This window comes from Mobula hypostoma, chromosome 1 (genome assembly GCF_963921235.1).
Source record: "Mobula hypostoma chromosome 1, sMobHyp1.1, whole genome shotgun sequence".
Lineage (NCBI taxonomy): Eukaryota > Metazoa > Chordata > Chondrichthyes > Myliobatiformes > Myliobatidae > Mobula > Mobula hypostoma.
Genome location: NC_086097.1, coordinates 121,619,138 through 121,637,681, shown reverse-complemented (window position 1 = coordinate 121,637,681; position 18,544 = coordinate 121,619,138). Strand labels below are relative to the sequence as shown.

Sequence of the window (18,544 nt, the reverse complement as noted above, 5' to 3'; positions counted from 1 at the left end):
TACAGGTCAAGAGTCATTGAGGCAGATGCCTTTTTCAACCCCAGGTGGGAACCTCAGACTGCACAATCAAGAGACCAAATCTTGGATTGACACTCAATGCGGTGAAATGAGGTTTGTTTTTGTCAAAACTATGTGATCAAAAAGCTTTCCCCAATCACGCTCCCTCTTCCTAACCCACTGAGTAAAGTGGGATGGTAATTATTTCTGTGTTACTTCACACCACTTTGGTTATTTGTTTCTGTATTTCTGGACAATCAGCACTCTTGTGGCCGGAAGTGGTTTTCTCACCCAGAATACATAAAGCACCACTGCACGTGAGCTTGGGTGATACTTGCCTTCGTTCTATATTCCATCACCAGACCTCACTTTCAAATCCCTCCACGCTAAACATGAGATCTTTCACTCTTCAGACCCAAAGACTTCAACTTCCAATCACACTTCCCCCTACTCAACAGACTTCTGAAAGGAACATTTTTGATTAAGAATGTTGTGCAATGTCTACTCAGTTGCACTCATAGTTAACAACGTCCAGCTAACGCATTTTGCTTTGCACAACAAGTTCCAAGTTGATACACCTTTGTACTGACAGTAACTTGTAAAGTTAATGTCAGATTGGCACGGTAGCATACTGGTTGGTGCAATTCCTCTACAGCAAGCACCGATCGGGGTTCGATTCCCACTGCTGCCTGTAAGGTGATCATATATTTTCCCTGTGACTGCATTGAGTGCTCCAGTTACCTCTCACGTTCCAAAGATGTACTGTTAGGATTAGTGTGTTGTAGACATGCCATGCTGGTGCCGGAAGCGTGGCAACACTTGCGGTTGCCCCCAGCATAATTCTTGCTGATATGTTTTGACACAGTGGCGCGTTTCATTGTACGTACCTTTGTTTCGATGTAGACATGACAAACAAATCTAATCTTTAAAGCTGTGTGAAGATAAACATTCATGATAGTAAGAGAACACAAGTTTTACTGCTACATGTTAATATGAATCTTGAATTCTGCAGCTGGTGAAGTGATATCACTAAGAAGCAGGAATTTAAAAGAAACAAGTTTGACTTGGATGTGATGCAGTCATTCCAAAAATCGAGTGGGAATGGCAGAATAATTGAGAAATGATGAAGTCTGAAAACTGAAAGTTTTGTAATTAACAAGAACTGAGAAACTGAGTATTTAAGCAGTGGAACTTTGCAAGCCACAGAAAGAAAGTAGTAACTGTTGCAGTGAACAGTAATAATGAGGCTCACAGGATCTTGCTTAGACAACATGCATGTTTCTCGGATGAATAGTGTTATAGTGGTTAAAATGTAGAACATGTTAGTAGTAAAAATTCCCAAGAAATATCCTTTTACTAATTTCAAGGATCTTACCTGGAATGAACATGGGACTGACCTGTACTTTAATATCCTGACGATGGCTCGGTCGAGTCAGTGGTATTCCCAGCTCCCATAAGCACTTCTCTAGTAAACTGGCATTTGTCAATCTTTAACGAACAATGAAATGAAAAATAATGTTATTTTATTTATTTATTGAGATACAACAAGGAATGGGCCCTTCCGGCCCTTCAATCTGCATCGCCCAGCAATCACTGATTTAACCCTAGCCTAGTCACAGGACAATTGACAATGACCTATTAACCAACCGACCGGTACATCTTTGGACTGTGGGGGGAACCCCGCGCAGTCATGGGGAGAACATACAAACTCCTTACAGGCAGCGGCAGGTGTTGAACCCCGGTTACTTGTACTGTAAAGCACTATTTACTATGCTAACCACTATACTATCATGCATTGCCTTCACGATATTTAACCTACAAAACTTCTTACTCTAAGTATTTACATAAAATATATATATATATACAGGACCAAAAGACAGTCGGCCATTCTGCCCATTGAGTCTTTCATTATGGCTGATTTATTATCCCTCTCAACCCCATTCTCCTGCCTTCCCCCTGTACACCCTTACTAATCAAGAATCTGTCAACCTCTGCTTTAAATATACCCAGTGACTTGGAGGCCACAACAATCTGTGGCAATCAATTCCACAGAATCACCAAGAAACTCCTCTTCATCTCTGTTCGAAACGGGCACCTTTATATTCTGAGGTGTCCTCTCTGATTCAAAGTACATTTATTATCAAAGGACCTTAAGATTTGTTGCTTACAGTTAGTTACAAAGCAAGAAACCTGAGAGAACCCAAATAAAGATAAAGAACAGACCAACACTCAATACGCAAGAGAAAGAAAAAAAATACAAATCATGCAAACAGTTGAATTGAACAACAACATTCTGAACCAAATTGAGTCCGAAGATCCAAACCCCAGAGCAGCCTGAAGCAGGCTTAAAGCCTCACTTAACAGTTCATCATATTAGAGGGCACAGAGCACAGCAGCCAGGGCAGTCTGCATAGCCTAAGTGCCATGGAGAAAGGAGTGACCATCACGAAGAGCAAGCGAAATCAGCTCTTGCCTCAGATCCCGACACCTTGTCTTTCCAGTCTATCTGGGCCAGCGTTTAAATTGCCCAAATAACAGAACAGCAAAAGACCCTGCTGGCCTGGAGAGAGAAATGAACATCGAGGAGAGTGAGCAAAATCGTCTCTTGCCTCTGATCTGGGCTGGTGTTTAAATTATCTAAACAGCGGATCCTACCTTACCACTGCGAAGGGCTCGGGGCCTAGACCACGTCACCTAGCAATTCACCCCAGGCCCATATTTCGCCACTTAGCCCGAAGCCACTCTCGAACTCTTCAAATCAGCTTGGCACCCAGAGCAATCCAATCTCACATCTGGGCAAGTTGTACAGGCATCTCCTCTCTGAATGTTCACTCCATCTACGTTGATTCTGCAACACACCATCTTGGCACATCCCCCGAACTCACCTCGCCATCGCTTGGCCCTCCACCATTTACGGCAATAATTTAACACAATTTACCTCAGGAAAGGTGTTTTTAGTGGTGTTTTTAGTCCAATTTCTTGCTTTTTTAAACAGCCAGTGAACTGTCACATGCTTTTGATAACACCATCTTAACTGGAAGTTATCCTAGACTCCCCCACTATTGCAAATATCATCTCAGTTTAAAGGCATCCGTTAGTCTTGCGAGACCATGGATCTGCACCTGGAAAGTCTTCACTCTCCAGGGCGCAGGCCTGGGCAAGGTTGTATGGAAGACCAGCAGTTGCCATTCCTACAAGTCTCCCCTCTACACAACACCGATGTTGTCCAAGGGAAAGGCAAGGGCTAATACAGCTTGGCACCAGAATCGTCGCAGAGTACTGTGTGGTTAAGTGCCTTGCTCAAGGATACAACACGCTGCCTCAGCTGGGGCTCGAACTCACGACCTTCAGATCGCTAGTCAAATGCCTTAACCACTTGGCCACGTGCCCACTCTATCATCTCAACACCCACTCTATCTCAGACCTTCAATAATTTTCAATGAGATCCCCTCATTCTTCTGTACTCCAGTGAGTACAGGCTCAGAGCTATCAAATGCTCCTCACCCTTTCAGTGCCAGGACCATCCTCGTGAATCTCCTCTGGACCAGCTGCAATGCCAAGACATTTTTTTTTTAGGTAAGGTGCCCAATATTGCTCACAATACTGCAAAGGTATGAATATTATATTCTCAAAAAATCTCAAATGCAGTAGATTCTGATTAATTGCAACAGATTGGGACCAGTACATTTCAGCCCAGTTAAGCAGCTGCCCAATTAGCTGAGGTTTCATGGAAATAGCTCACTGCTGTTTAACTGAGTGACAAATTATGTATTTAAATAGATAAAATGTATTTAATAACTGGAAGAAACTCCTTTAGCAGCAATAAACTCCATCAAACTCTTCCTGTAGCTGCTGATCAGACTTGAACATTGGTGATGAGAAATTTTAGACCACCCCTCCATATAAAACTGTTTCAGTTCATCAATATTTTTGGGATATCTTGCATAAACAGCCCTCTTCAGGTCATGCCACAGCATCTCGATTGGGTTAAGGTCTGGACTCTGACCTGGCCATTCCAAAACACAAATTTTCTTCTTTTTAAACCATTCTGAGGTTGATTTACTCTTGTGTTTTGGATCATTGTCTTGTTGTGTCATCCAACTTCTATTAAGCTTCAGATGACAGACCGCTACTCTGACATTCTCCTGTAAAATTGTCTCAATACAATTTTGAACTCATTGTTCCCTCAACGATTGCAAACCGTCCAGGCCTTGCGGCAGCTGAGCAGCCCCAAACCATGATGTTCCTTCCACCATGCTTCACAGTTGGGATGAGGTGTTGGTGTTGGTATGCAGTGTCCTTTTTCCTCCAAAGTTGTGTGCATTTCTGCCAAAAAGTTCAACTTATGTTTCATCTGTCCACAAAGCATTGTCCCAGAAGTGTTCTGGAACATATAGGTGGTCTTTTGCAAACTTGAGACATGTAGTAATGTTTTTTTTTAAGAGAGCCATGGTTTCCTCCATGCTGTCTTTCTAAGTACACCATTCTTGTTCAATAATTTTCTTATATAGACACATGAACAGAGACTTTAGCAAGTTCTTGAGATTTCTGCAGGTCTTGGGTTCTTTTTACCTCCTTCAGCATTGCATTATGTGCCTTTCGTGTGAACTTTGAAGGATGCCCACTCCTAGGGAGAGAAGTAGCAGTACTGATTTCCTCCATTTGCAGACAATTTCTATTACTGTGGACTGATGAACTCTCAGGTCTTCAGAAATGCGTCGTACCCTTTTCCAGCTTCATGCATCTCTACAATTCTTCTAAAGTCCTCTGAAAATTGTTTTAATTGTGGCATAGTGCACATAAACAGATGTTTCTTCAGTAGAGCAGGCTCTGTCAGTAACCTGACTTTGTGTGTCCTTTTTATAGGTCAGGGTACCTCCACAATCCACACCTCCAATCTCATCTCATTCATTGGGACACCTGACTCCAAATAGTGTTTGTAGAAGCCTTTAGCACAGAAGTTCACATACTTTTTTGAACCTAGACTGTGATTGTTTAAATGTTGTTCTCAGTATTACGAGAAGAACAATTGTTAGTGTGTTATTAGTTTCGGCAGTTCGTGTTTGTCTATTATTGTGACTTAGATGAAGATCAGACCACATTTTATGCAGAAAACCAGGTAACTGCAGTCAGTTCACAAAACTTTTCTTGCAACCGTACATATACACATATAAAATACTGTCTTAGGCGTATGTAAAAAATTCTGTAAAGCAAAGATGCTTTCAAAAATAATAAAAAGTTTTCAAATATGAAAAAAATTACTATATAGATCAGTAAACAATAAAAAAACTATCAAATCAATATCTGGTCTGACCACCCTTTGCCTTTAAAACTGCATCAATTCTCTTTGGTACACTTGGTGCAGTTTTGTAAGAAAATCAGCTGGTAGGTTGTTCCAAGCACCTTGTAGAACTTGCCTCAGTGCTTCTGCAGACTTTGACTGCCTTGCTTACTGCTGTCTCTCCAGCTAACCCCTAACAGCCTTGATGATTGTTGAAATCAGGACTCTGTGGAGGCCATAACATCTGTTGTAGAACTCTTCATTCTTCTTTTTACTGACAATAGATCTTTATAACTTTGGCCATGTTTTGCGGGTCATTGTCCTGCTGCAGAATGACACTGGGACTGATCAGATATCTCTCTAATGGTTTACTGTGTGATCTATGAGACTTGCTTGTATTTCTCAGCATTGAATAATCCTTTAATTCTGACCAGATTACCAACACCACTTGCAGAAATGCAGCCCCAAAAGTGCAGAGAGCCTCCACCGTGTTTCACTGTTGGCTGAAGACACTCATCCATGTAGCGCTCTCCAGCTTTTCTAAGGACAATCTGCCCCTGCTTGAGCCAAAAATTTCAAATGTTGACTCGTCAGTCCAGAGCATTGCTGCCATTGTTCAGCACCCCAGTCTGTGTGTTTTTGTGCATATCTGAGTCTCTTGTCTGTTTCAATTTAGGAGCAATGGCTTTTTAACAGTAACCCTTCTAAGGCCACTTCAGACAAGACTTTTCTAGACTGCAGAGGTGTGTACTTGGGTTCCAGTGGTTTCTCTGATTTCAGAGTTGATAGCAGTGCCGGACCTCTTCCGATTTAGAAAGGACATCAGGTTGATGTGTCTCTCATCTGCTGCACTGAATTTCTGGTCTTCAACCTTGCCCGTTTCTTTGTGCTTTTTCAGAATTGCTCAGACAGCATTTTTTTGAAATTCCCATCTGCTGCAAAATTTCTGCTTGGGATAGGCCTTGCTGATGCAGGATGACCACCTTGTGCCTTGATGCTATACTCACTCTTGCCATGGTGTAAGGATTGATGATTTGAAGGTTAAACTGTTATATCTGCCACACCCTCACTTTTTAGTTTGGTTGTCCTTAGCCCAGTTAGATTTGTTCTACACCCATTTCTGTTTCAATTAATCAGTTTAGTTCATGCAACTCATTATGTCATTGATCATTAGCACCTGTTTGTTATCTTTGTTTAATAATACACTGGGCTATATACCTAAAAAATAATCAAGTTTTGAGTGAGTGAGTGTGAGAATATGTGTGAATGTGAGAACACGAGTGAGTGAGTGCGAAAAAAAGAGAAAGAAAAGAATTCTAGTTAACTGAATGTAAATCTGCTCAAGGAACAATTTAGGCTTCAAATCCACAACTGATCCAGAGGCTAAAATATTGATATTGTGTCAAAGTTTCTGTCTGGTTTCCACTGAATTGTCACTTGCCTTTATTTCAGAATGAGCATAGCAATACAATATCTAAAGGAATGAAGAACAAATTCTGCAATACCACATAATTAGTCATCCCTTTGACAGTAAACAAGGGATGAAGGCAACTATTTGTATACAATTACCAAGCGTCAATAAGAATGCTGTTGGAAAGCAAAAACATGAATTGGTAGTGTGTGAGTCATGTTTTCTAATGTTTAAGATGATGCAAAGTATAATAATCAGTTCCTACTGCTCATAGAACACATGTACAAATATATACCCATTAAAAGAATTTATGTGCCTAATTAGGATGTCTAAAACATTTCAAACAGACAATTAATGTAGAACAGATACAAGATTTTAAAAAAGTCCCTTTGGTGCAACATAGCTCATACACAGAGTGCCTTCTCCTTCAATGGTTGTTTAAAAAATTTTGTTTATTTCCAATCTTAAGGGACAATGTAACGTGTCACAATTCTCTCCTGAAGTACTGTGATTGTATTGCTATCACTAGGGAGGAGGATCTCTACGGTCAGATGGGAGGTACTAGAGCCTGAGATACACACTGAACATTTTAGGAACAGGTGCCTCCCCTCCGCAAGCAGATAATATATACAGTTGAAGTCAGAAGTTTACAGACACCTGAGCCAAATACATTTAAACTCAGTTTTTCACAATTCCTGACATTTAATCCTAGAAAACATTCCCTGTCTTAGATCAGTTAGGATCACTATTTTAAGAATGTGAAATGTTGGAATAATAGTAGAGAGAATGATTTATTCCAGCTTTTGTTTCTTTCATCACTTTCCCAGTGGATCCGAAGTTTACATACACTTTGTTAGTATTTGGTAGCATTGCCTTTAAATTGTTTAATTTGGGTCAAGTGTTTTGGGTAGGCTTCCACAAGCTTTTCACAGTAAGTTGCTGGAATTTTGTTCCATTCCTCCAGACAGAACTGGTGCAACTGAGTCAGGTTTGTAGGCCTCCTTGCTCGCACACACTTTTTCAGTTCTGTCAACAAACTTTCCATCGGACTGAGGTCAGAGCTTTGTGATGGCCACTCCAATACCTTGACTTTGTTGTCCTTAAGCAATTTTGCCACAACTTTGGAGGTATGCTTGGGGTCATTGTCCATTTGGAAGACCTATTTGTGACCGAGCTTTAACTTCCTGGCTGACGTCTTGAGATATTGCTTCAATATATCCACATAGTTTTCCTTCCTCATGATGCCATCTATTTTGTGAAGTGCACCAGTCCCTCCTGCAGCAAAGCACCCCCACAACATGATGCTGCCACCCCCATGCTTCACGGTCGGGATAGTGTTCTTCGGCTTGCAAGCCTCACCCTTTTTCCTCCAAACATAATGATGGTCATTATGGCCAAACAGTTCAATTTTTGTTTCATCAGACCAGAGGACATTTCTCCAAAAAGTAAGATCTTTGTCCCCATGTGCACTTGCAAACTGTAGTCTGGCTTTTTTTATGGCAGTTTTGGAGCAGTGGCTTCTTCCTTGCTGAGCAGCCTTTCAGGTTAAGTCGATATAAGACTCGTTTTACTGTGGATATAGATACTTGTCTACCTGTTTCCTCCAGCATCTTCACAAGGTCCTTTGCTATTGTTCTGGGATTGATTTGCACTTTTTGCACCAAAGTACGTTCATCTCTAGCAGACAGAATGCATCTCCTTCCTGAGCGGTATGACAGCTGTGTGGTCCATGGTGTTTATACTTGCGTACTATTGTTTGTACAGATGAACGTGGTACCTTCAGGAATTTGGAAATTGCTCCCAAGGATGAATCAGACTTGACATCATTTTCTGACCACAATCCGATAAAAAATTTGTGGGCAGAACTGAAAAAGCGTGTGCAAGCAAGGAGACCTACAAACCTGACCCAGTTACACCAGTTCTGTCTGGAGGAATGGAACAAAATTCCAGCAACTTACTGCGAGAAGCTAGTGGAAGGCTACCCAAAACGTTTGACCCAAGTTAAACAATTTAAAGGCAATGCTACTAAATACTAACAAAGTGCTTGTAAGCTTCTGACCCACTGGGAAAGTGATGAAAGAAATAAAAGCTGAAATAAATCATTCTCTCTACTATTATTTTGACATTTCACATTCTTAAAATAAAGTTGTGATCCTAACTGACCTAAGACAAGGAATGTTTTCTAGGATTAAATGTCAGGAATTGTGAAAAAATGTGTGTGTGTGTGTGTGTGTGTGTGTGTGTGTGTGTGTGTGTGTGTGTGTGTATGTGTGTGTATGTGTATGCGTATGTGTGTATGTGTGTATATATATATATATATACACACACACACACACACACACACATACACATATATACACAAACACACACACACAGTGGCATGCAAAAGAAAGTTTGGGCACCCCGGTCAAAATTTCTGTTACTGTGAATAGTTAAGTGAGTAGAAGATGAACTGATCTCCAAAAGTCATAAAGATAAAGATGAAACATTCTTTTCAACATTTTAAGCAAGATTAGGGTATTATTTTTGTTTTGTACAATTTTAGAGTGAAAAAAAGGAAAGGAACACCATGCAAAAGTTTGGGCACCCCAAGAGATTTGAGCTTTCGGATAACTTTTACTAAGGTCTCAGACCTTAATAAGCTTGTTAGGGCTATGACAATCATCGTTAGGAAAGGCCAAGTGACGCAACTTTCAAAGCTTTATAAATACCCTGACTCCTCAAACCTTGTCCCAACAATCAGCAGCCATGGGCTCCTCTAAGCAGCTGCCTAGCACTCTGAAAATTAAAATAAATGATGCCCACAAAGCAGGAGAAGGCTAAAAGAAGGTAGCAAAGTGTTTTCAGGTAGCTATTTCCTCAGTTCGTAATGTAATTAAGAAATGGCAGTTAACGGGAACGGTGGAAGTCAAGTTGAGGTCTGGAATACCAAGAAAACTTTCCGAGAGAACTGCTTGTAGGTTTGCTAGAAAAGCAATCAAAACCCCCGTCTGACTGCAAAAGACCTTTAGGAAGATTTAGCAGACTCTGGAGTGGTGGTGCACTGTTCTACTGTGCAGTGACACCTGCACAAATATGACCTTCATGGAAGAGTCATCAGAAGAAAACCTTTCCTGCATCCTCAAAATTCAGCGTCAGAAATTTGCAAAGGAACATCTAAACAAGCCTGATGCATTTTGGAATCAAGTCCTGTGGACAGACGGAGTTAAAATAGAACTTTTTGGCCGCAATGACCAAAGGTATGTTTGGAGAAAAAAGGGTGCAGAATTTCATGAAAAGAACACCTCTCCAACTGTTAAGCACGGGGGTGGATCGATCCTGCTTTGGGATTGTGTTGCAACCAGTGATACGGGGAACGTTTCACTGGCAGAGGGAAGAATGAATTCAATTAAATACCAGCAAATTCCGGAAGCAAACATCACACTGTCTGTAGAAAAGCTGAAGATGAAAAGAGGATGGCTTCTACAACAGGATAATGATCCTAAACACACCTCAAAATCCACAATGGGCTACCACAAGAGGCGCACGCTGAAGGTTTTGCCATGGTCCTCACAGTCCCCTGACCTGAACATCATCGAAAATCTGTGGATAGACCTCAAAAGAGCAGTGCATGCAAGACAGCCCAAGAATCTCACAGAACTAGAAGCCTTTTGCAAGAGAGAATGGGTGAAAATCCCCCAAACAAGAATTGAAAGAATCTTAGTTGGCTACAGAAAGCGTTTACAAGCTGTGATACTTGCCAAAGGGGGTGTTACTAAGTACTGACCATGCAGGGTACCCAAACTTTTGCTTCAGGCCCTTTTCCTTTTTTGTTATTTTGAAACTCTAAAAGATGTAAATAAAAAAGTAATCTTGCTTAAAATAGTAAAGAATTGTGGCATCTTTATGCCTTTTGGAAATCAGGTCACCTTTTACTCACTTAGCTATTCACAGTAACAGAAATTTTGACCGGGGTGCCCAAACTTTTGCATGCCACTGTATATATATACACACACATACATACATCAACTATGTATAAGATAAAGGTTCAAAGACCGTATTCTTGGGCAACAGTAGAATGTCAAGACATTTTTGACATAATACTCCATGCTTGTCAATGTTAATGCACTTTTTAAAAGAACTGAGATTTTAAAATTCTCAAGTCATCAGAAGGGACCATCCATTTCGAACTCCCTTCTCAGCAACCATGATTTTCTATATGCAATAAGGGAACAACTGACAATATTTGTATGAGGGCTTGCCAATCAAACGTGCTGAGATACAGATTAAAGATATGTGCCTTTCATGAGGCTGTTATTTCTATCTGTTTGTTTCTCACCAAGAATTAAAATAGTTTTTGTTAAAATTTTATCAGATGGCTTTCTCAGTTATCTTGTAAGAGTGATTAATTAGCTGTGTGCATAGCCTTACAAATCCTGCTAAATTAATCGCTAGTTTAATCAAGTTAGTTGTATTAATAGTCATAGTCAAACTTTATTGTTCCCAGGGGAAATTGGTTTTCGTTACAGTTGCACCATAAATAATAAATAGTAATAAAATCATAAATAGTTAAATAGTAATATGTAAATTATGCCAGGAAATAAGTCCAGGACCAGCCTATTGGATCAGGGTGTCCGACCCTCCAAGGGAGGAGTTGTAAAGTTTCATGGCCACAGGCAGGAATGACTTCCTATGATGCTCTGTATTGCATCTCGATGGAACTCGAATGTTGCTTTTTGAAGCAGATTGTGGATAGATGACCAGTTAAACTCCTGAGAGGAAATTGAGGCCAGAACTACACATACCATCTACTGATGCATAGTGGAGGGTATCCTTACTGGTTGCATTAGGCCTAGTATGGAAGCATAAATGCTCAAGAAAGGAAAAGCCCATAACAAGCCCATTTTATCAATGGCAAAGCCCTCTTCACCATGGAGCACATCTTCAAGGATGCCACCATAAGAAAGCAGCATCCATCAATCACTTTGCCCATTCAAGCCATGCATTTTCCTTGCTACTGCTGTCAGGAAGGAGGTACAGGAACTGTTGGTCCCATACAATCAAGTTAAGGAACAGTTATTACTCTTCAAATATCAGGCTTCTAAACCAGTGAGAGTAACTTCATTCACCTCAAAGCAGAATTGATTCCACAACCTATGGACTCTCAAGGAGTCTACAACTTAAGTTCTCAGTATTATTAATTAATTATTATTCATTTTTGTATTTGCACAGATTGTCTTATTTTGTACATTGGTTGTTTGTCAGTCTTTGTGTGCAGTTTTTCATTGATTCTATGAATTTGTTTGTTCCACTGTGAATGCCTGCAAAACAATGAATCTCAGGATACTATATGGTGACGTATGCATACTTTGATAATAAAATTACTTTGAACTTTTTATAATGACAACCAGAAAGGAAAGGATATAAAGAGTGGAATCTCATTCTCACTTGGATACATTAAACAATTAACTTGCTTCATTTTGATTCTTTTCAATGCAGCCTCTTTTCCATTCTATTTCTCTTTCAGTCCTGATTTCGTTCTAATTTAGTGTATACTGTTCCATTATTTTTCATTCTTCAATCCATTGGTTGATGAGATAGACCTGGCTACTTCCCTACCCACACACTTCATCAACATATACTTCCAAAGTGGGCCAGACAACAAAATGCCCTTCTCAGGCAAACTAAATGTTAACATCCTCTGGCGGTCTTGAGCAAGAAATTACCAGGCTTCAACGAGTTCCAAATGATCTTACGGTGATCACTCACCCAATGAAAGCTTCAAGAAGGTGGTTTTGCTTGAATCCAGTTAATGTGTCTTCTGGAACGACTGCCAGTAAGTTAGAAAGCAAGCTGCATACAGCTGACAAGAACTGAGGAGTAACAACTGCACATTGCTCCGAAGCAGGTTCAGAATCACAGGAATTCTCACTGTGAAGTGATATTGTAATCTCTGAATTACTCTGACCTAAAAAACAGAAAGATGAAAACATAGCATTCATATGAAGTGGAAACAATAGGCAGTAAACAATACCTTATTTGCCTCACATATTTCTCTACTATATTGTATTGAAGAATCTAAAGAAAATTGGTTTACAGTTATAATTCTTTTTGCAGTGTCTTCAAATTAACCAGAATACAATAGAACTCCACAAACGCACATGGTGTGGTCCAGGACACAAGTGTCTGTCCTGGGTTCAGCATGCAAATGCCATTACAAAGTAGGTACAGCAGTGCCCCTACTTGAAGATTCAGCATATCATCTAAAACTTTGACAAACTTCTTTGACAAACCACAGTGAAGAGCATACTGTCTAGTTGTATCACAACTTTGAAAGGAAAAGTCTTCAAATGATAGTGAACACTGCCTAGTCTATCACAGATAAAGACCTCTCCACTATTGAACACATCTACAAGGAGAACTATCGCAGGAAAGCAGTATCTATTATCATGGATCCTCACCATCTAGGCCATGGTCTTCTCTCGCTGCTGCCATCAGAAAGGAGGTACAAGAGCCTAATGTCCCACACCTCCAGGTTCAAGAACAGTTACTAATAGTCAACCATCAGGCTCCTGAACCAGAGTGGATAAATTCGCGCACCCCAACACTGAGCTCTCAACTGATTCTACAATCGATGGACTCACTTTCAAGGACTCGACAACTCCCGTTCTCAATATTGTTTACTTATTCAGCTATTTGTATTGTACAGACAAATGTAGGTCCCCTGCAGACAGAAACAGGTGAATTGATTATGGGGAGCAAGGACATGGCAGACCAATTGAATAATTACTTTGGTTCTGTCTTCACTAAGGAGGACATAAATAATCTTCCAGAAATAGTAAGGGACAGAGGGTCCAGTGAGATGGAGGAACTGAGTGAAATACATGTTAGTAGGGAAGTGGTGTTAGGTAAATTGAAGGGATTGAAGGCAGATAAATCCCCAGGGCCAGATGGTCTGCATCCTAGAGTGCTTAAGGAAGTAGCCCAAGAAATAGTGGATGCATTAGTGATAATTTTTCAAAACTCGTTAGATTCTGGACTAGTTCCTGAGGATTGGAGGGTGGCTAATGTAACCCCACTTTTTAAAAAAGGAGGGAGCGAGAAACCGGGGAATTATAGGCCAGTTAGCCTAACGTCGGTGGTGGGGAAACTGCTGGAGTCAGTTATCAAGGATGTGATAACAGCACATTTGGAAAGCGGTGAAATGATCGGACAAAGTCAGCATGGATTTGTGAAAGGAAAATCATGTCTGACGAATCTCATAGAATTTTTTGAGGATGTAACTAGTAGAGTGGATAGGGGAGAACCAGTGGATGTAGTATATTTGGATTTTCAAAAGGCTTTTGACAAGGTCCCACACAGGAGATTAGTGTGCAAACTTAAAGCACACGGTATTGGGGGTAAGGTATTGGTGTGGGTGGAGAATTGGTTAGCAGACAGGAAGCAAAGAGTGGGAATAAACGGGACCTTTTCAGAATGGCAGGCGGTGACTAGTGGGGTACCGCAAGGCTCAGTGCTGGGACCCCAGTTGTTTACAATATATATGAATGACTTGGATGAGGGAATTAAATGCAGCATCTCCAAGTTTGCGGATGACACGAAGCTGGGTGGCAGTGTTAGCAGTGAGGAGGATGCTAAGAGGATGCAGGGTGACTTGGATAGGTTGGGTGAGTGGGCAAACTCATGGGAGATGCAATTTAATGTGGATAAATGTGAAGTTATCCACTTTGGTGGCAAAAATAGGAAAACAGATTATTATCTGAATGGTGGCCGATTAGGAAAAGGGGAGGTGCAACGAGACCTGGGTGTCATTATACACCAGTCATTGAAAGTGGGCATGCAGGTACAGCAGGCGGTGAAAAAGGCGAACGGTATGCTGGCATTTATAGCGAGAGGATTCGAGTACAGGAGCAGGGAGGTACTACTGCAGTTGTACAAGGCCTTGGTGAGACCACACCTGGAGTATTGTGTGCAGTTTTGGTCCCCTAATCTGAGGAAAGACATCTTTGCCATAGAGGGAGTACAAAGAAGGTTCACCAGATTGATTCCTGGGATGGCAGGTCTTTCATATGAAGAAAGACTGGATGAACTGGGCTTGTACTCGTTGGAATTTAGAAGATTGAGGGGGGATCTGATTGAAACGTATAAGATCCTAAAGGGATTGGACAGGCTAGATGCGGGAAGATTGTTCCCGATGTTGGGGAGTTCCAGAATGAGGGGTCACAGTTTGAGGATAGAGGGGAAGCCTTTTAGGACCGAGATTAGGAAAAACTTCTTCACACAGAGAGTGGTGAATCTGTGGAATTCTCTGCCACAGCAAACTGTTGAGGCCAGTTCATTGGCTATGTTTAAGAGGGAGTTAGATATGGCCCTTGTGGCTACAGGGGTCAGGGGGTATGGAGGGAAGGCTGGGTTCTGAGTTGGATGATCAGCCATGATCATAATAAATGGCGGTGCAGGCTCGAAGGGCCGAATGGCCTACTCCTGCACCTATTTTCTATGTTTCTATGTTTCTATTATTATTTTGTTTTTCTTTTTGTATTTGTGCAATTTACTGTCTTTTGCACATCGGTCACTTGTCCATTTTTGTGTATAGTTTTCATTAATTCTAATGTATTTGTGAAAATAAAACACAATAGAATCAAGAAAATAAACCTCAGAACAGTATATAGTGACATATATGTACTTTGATAATAAATATACTTTGAACTTTGAAATAAAAGTTTGCACCCCACCAGCTTCTCTGCTTTCTTGTAAAATTGATTTGGCTACAACTGTTAATTTAAAAAATGCAAATAGATTCAGGAAATTCATCAAAAGAATATTTGAATACTTATGTAAAACTCTACAATTTAAACTAACAAATATTAATTAGGAGCAGCACATAAAATTCTGGAGGAACTCAGCAGGTCAGGCAGCATCTACGGAGAGGAATAAACAATCGATGTTTTGGGTCGAGACTGTTAATCAGGTCCTTCAATTTTCCCCAAGGACATAACTGGAGAGTGTGTCCTGAATTGTCTACTATCTTAACTTGGTAACAAGCAGATCCACAGCCATAAGAGATACAGGGGAAGTTTATTTACTTGAACCTGTTAGAAATTTAGCAGCCTTATGGCAAATCACAAGCACCTTTTCCTATGGACCTCACCAAGCTCACTATTCTTTTTATGTTATGTATTTTTTATTTAATAGGTGTTAAATAGGGGGGGGGTTTGTTGGGCAGGAAGGCCCAGTTCCACCCTGCATCTCTAAACAGGCAACAATAACCGGAGTTTATAGAGAATGGTGCAAAAAAACAAAAAAAACATCCAGTGACTGGCAGTTTGTGGGCGAAAACACCTTGTTAGTAAGAGGTCAGAGGAGAATGGCCAGACTAGTTCAAGTTGACAGGAAAGTGACAGTTATTCAGATAACCACACATTGCAACAGTGGTGTGCTGAAGAACATCTCTGAACTCACAGCCCGCCGAACCTTGAAGTGGATGGGCTACAGCAGCAGAAGACAGCACCAAATTCCACTAATAAAGTGGTCATTGAGTGTACAGTAAAATACTGGTGACTCCTTGGTTTGGCCTATGGTGAGACAACTGTGCTCAAGGCACTCCCAGCTGTTAAACTCTGGCATGGGAATGAAAAGGTGTAGGCACTTTGTGGCTCACTTAGTAGGATGGACTCAACTGTCTTCTGGCCAAATATAGTCAGAAGACTATAGGTTATGCACCACCGTGGTAGACTAAATTATAGCCTGTAACTTAAATTTAGGCATACGTGGAATGCATTTCTTCTGCTGCTCATGGATACAAGATCTGAGTTGCTAGATCTGTTCTGTTCTGAATCTATCCTATTTTGGATAATGATAGCATCAAGTATGATGATCCCTTCCTATGTACAAAGGACCATGCTGTTATTAATAGTGCAAACTTTATAGCTGGAACAGTAGGTTTTGTCCCGCATGTTCACCTTCTCACTCACTGCCTCAGGCCTAGGGCGGCACAGTACCACAGCAGATAGCATAATCACTTCAGAGCGCCAGAGATCACTAATCGGGGTTTGATTGCCACCACTGTCCGCAAGGGAGTTGGTAAGTTCTCCTTCTTAATTGCACGAGTTTCTCTGGGAGGTTCTGGTTTCCTCCCACATTCCAAAGACATACAGGTTAGGCTTTGTAAGCTGTGAGTGTGCTATGTTGGTGCTGAAAGTACGGCAAAACTTGTAGGCTGCCCAGCACAATCCTCAGACTGTGTTGGCATTGACACACAATCAAGCATTTCACTGTATATTTCAATGTTTCAAAGTACATGGGACAAATAAAGCTAATCTCTAATTTCTTTAACACATGAGATTCTGCAGATGCTGGAAATCCTAAACAACATACACACAATGCTAGAAGAACTCAACAGATCAGGTAGCAACTATGAAGAGTAATAAATAGTTGATGTTTTAGGCTGAGAAACTTCACCCTCTAATTTTTTTTAAAGTCTGATTGCCTTAAATTTCAGGATCTGTCCCTTTGTTCAATAGGCAGTGTAACAGAGTTAACCAGTAAAGTTTCATGCAGAGAACATCTTGTGACCTTGTTTGGAGCTTCTTGCAGTTCATGTGGTGACTATTGGTTGAGCAAGATAGGGTGGGGGGAGGGGGCTCAAAGGTGGGGCCAATAGTCAAGGGGATCACAGATAGAGGTAGAGGAAGAGGGAATTGGTACTGTAGATGAATGTGAGAAGCAGCAGAGTTTGATCGCTCAGGTGGCTTGGAGGCCAAGAGATTTCAAAGAAGAGGGTTGTCGTGGTGGGAGATTTTAATTTCCCAAATATCGATTGGCATGTCCTCAGAGTGAGGAGTTCAAACGGGATGGAGTTTGCTAGCTGTGTTCAAGAAGGTTTCTTGACACAAGAGATAGATAAGCCTACGAGAGGAGAGGCTGTACTTGATCTGGTAATGGGAAATGAACCTGGGCAGGTGTCAGATCTCTCAGTGGAAGATGTGACGAGAGTACACATAGATTAAGATGTTAACTGTCCTGTGCTGGCACCAGTGGGATCAGCAGTTGGTCTGCCACCTGTCTTCAGGAGAAAGAAAGATAAGGAAAACAATGGAGCAGCATTTGGAGATGTTAATGAAGGGATGGGAGAGTTTAACGGAAGGAGAGCTGTCAAGATTGCCCCCCCCCTTTGAACCCTGAACTGTTTGAAGTGATGGACAGGCGATACCCCAGCAGGGGGATAAAAAGGGACAGGTTCGCTAAGGCAGACAAACACGACACCCCGAGGTAACGAGACCCTGGAAGCGGTTCGTCTCCCACAAGTCGGTGGGAAGTTTTGTAGGGCTGGTCGCGGGACCAAGCCATAGACGCACAGGGTGGAAAGGTACGATCGGCGGGAACCTGGTGTGTGTCCGCCCTTGCCTGGGTGCCAGGTTCACCGCAGAGAAACGATCGTATCTGGAAACGGAGGGGTCACGGTCGGTGACCTCAGAAGACATCACAAAGGGCTCGCCCGAAAGCTGACTGCAAAGAATATTGAAGGTCTGTGTGGAAGCCGTTTGAATATTCATTTGTTTTTGCTCTCTCTCTCTCCTTCCCCCCCACTGTCCATCTCCCACGGCAGTGATTACTGTGAACTGAACTGAACTCAATTGAACTGAACTTTGCGTCACTTTGAAACTGGTCATTTACCCCTAGACGACAATAGAGCTTGATTGATCCTGTTATCCTAATTCTGTTTACATGTGTGTTTATCATTGCTGAACTGTTGCATTTATTATCCTTTTGATTAGAGTACTGTGTTGCTTGTTTCTTTAATAAAACTTTCTTAGTTCTAGTAATCCAGACTCCAACTGAGTGATCCATTTCTGCTGGTTTGGCAACCCAGTAAC

The 18,544-nt window shown here is 41.3% G+C and overlaps 1 protein-coding gene across 3 annotated transcripts in view; it reads right to left on the bottom strand.

Annotated features, from left to right (window-relative positions):
- The window catches only part of rttn (rotatin), a 270,714-nt gene that overhangs the window by 52,474 nt on the left and 199,696 nt on the right, over window positions 1-18,544 (bottom strand). For all 3 annotated transcript variants that reach the window (XM_063055143.1, XM_063055124.1, XM_063055134.1), the window contains 2 exons: window positions 12,438-12,636; window positions 1,395-1,485 (listed from right to left, as the gene is read on the bottom strand). In XM_063055143.1, the coding sequence (XP_062911213.1) occupies window positions 1,395-1,485; window positions 12,438-12,636 (290 nt within the window). The remainder of the gene's footprint in view (window positions 1-1,394; window positions 1,486-12,437; window positions 12,637-18,544) is intronic.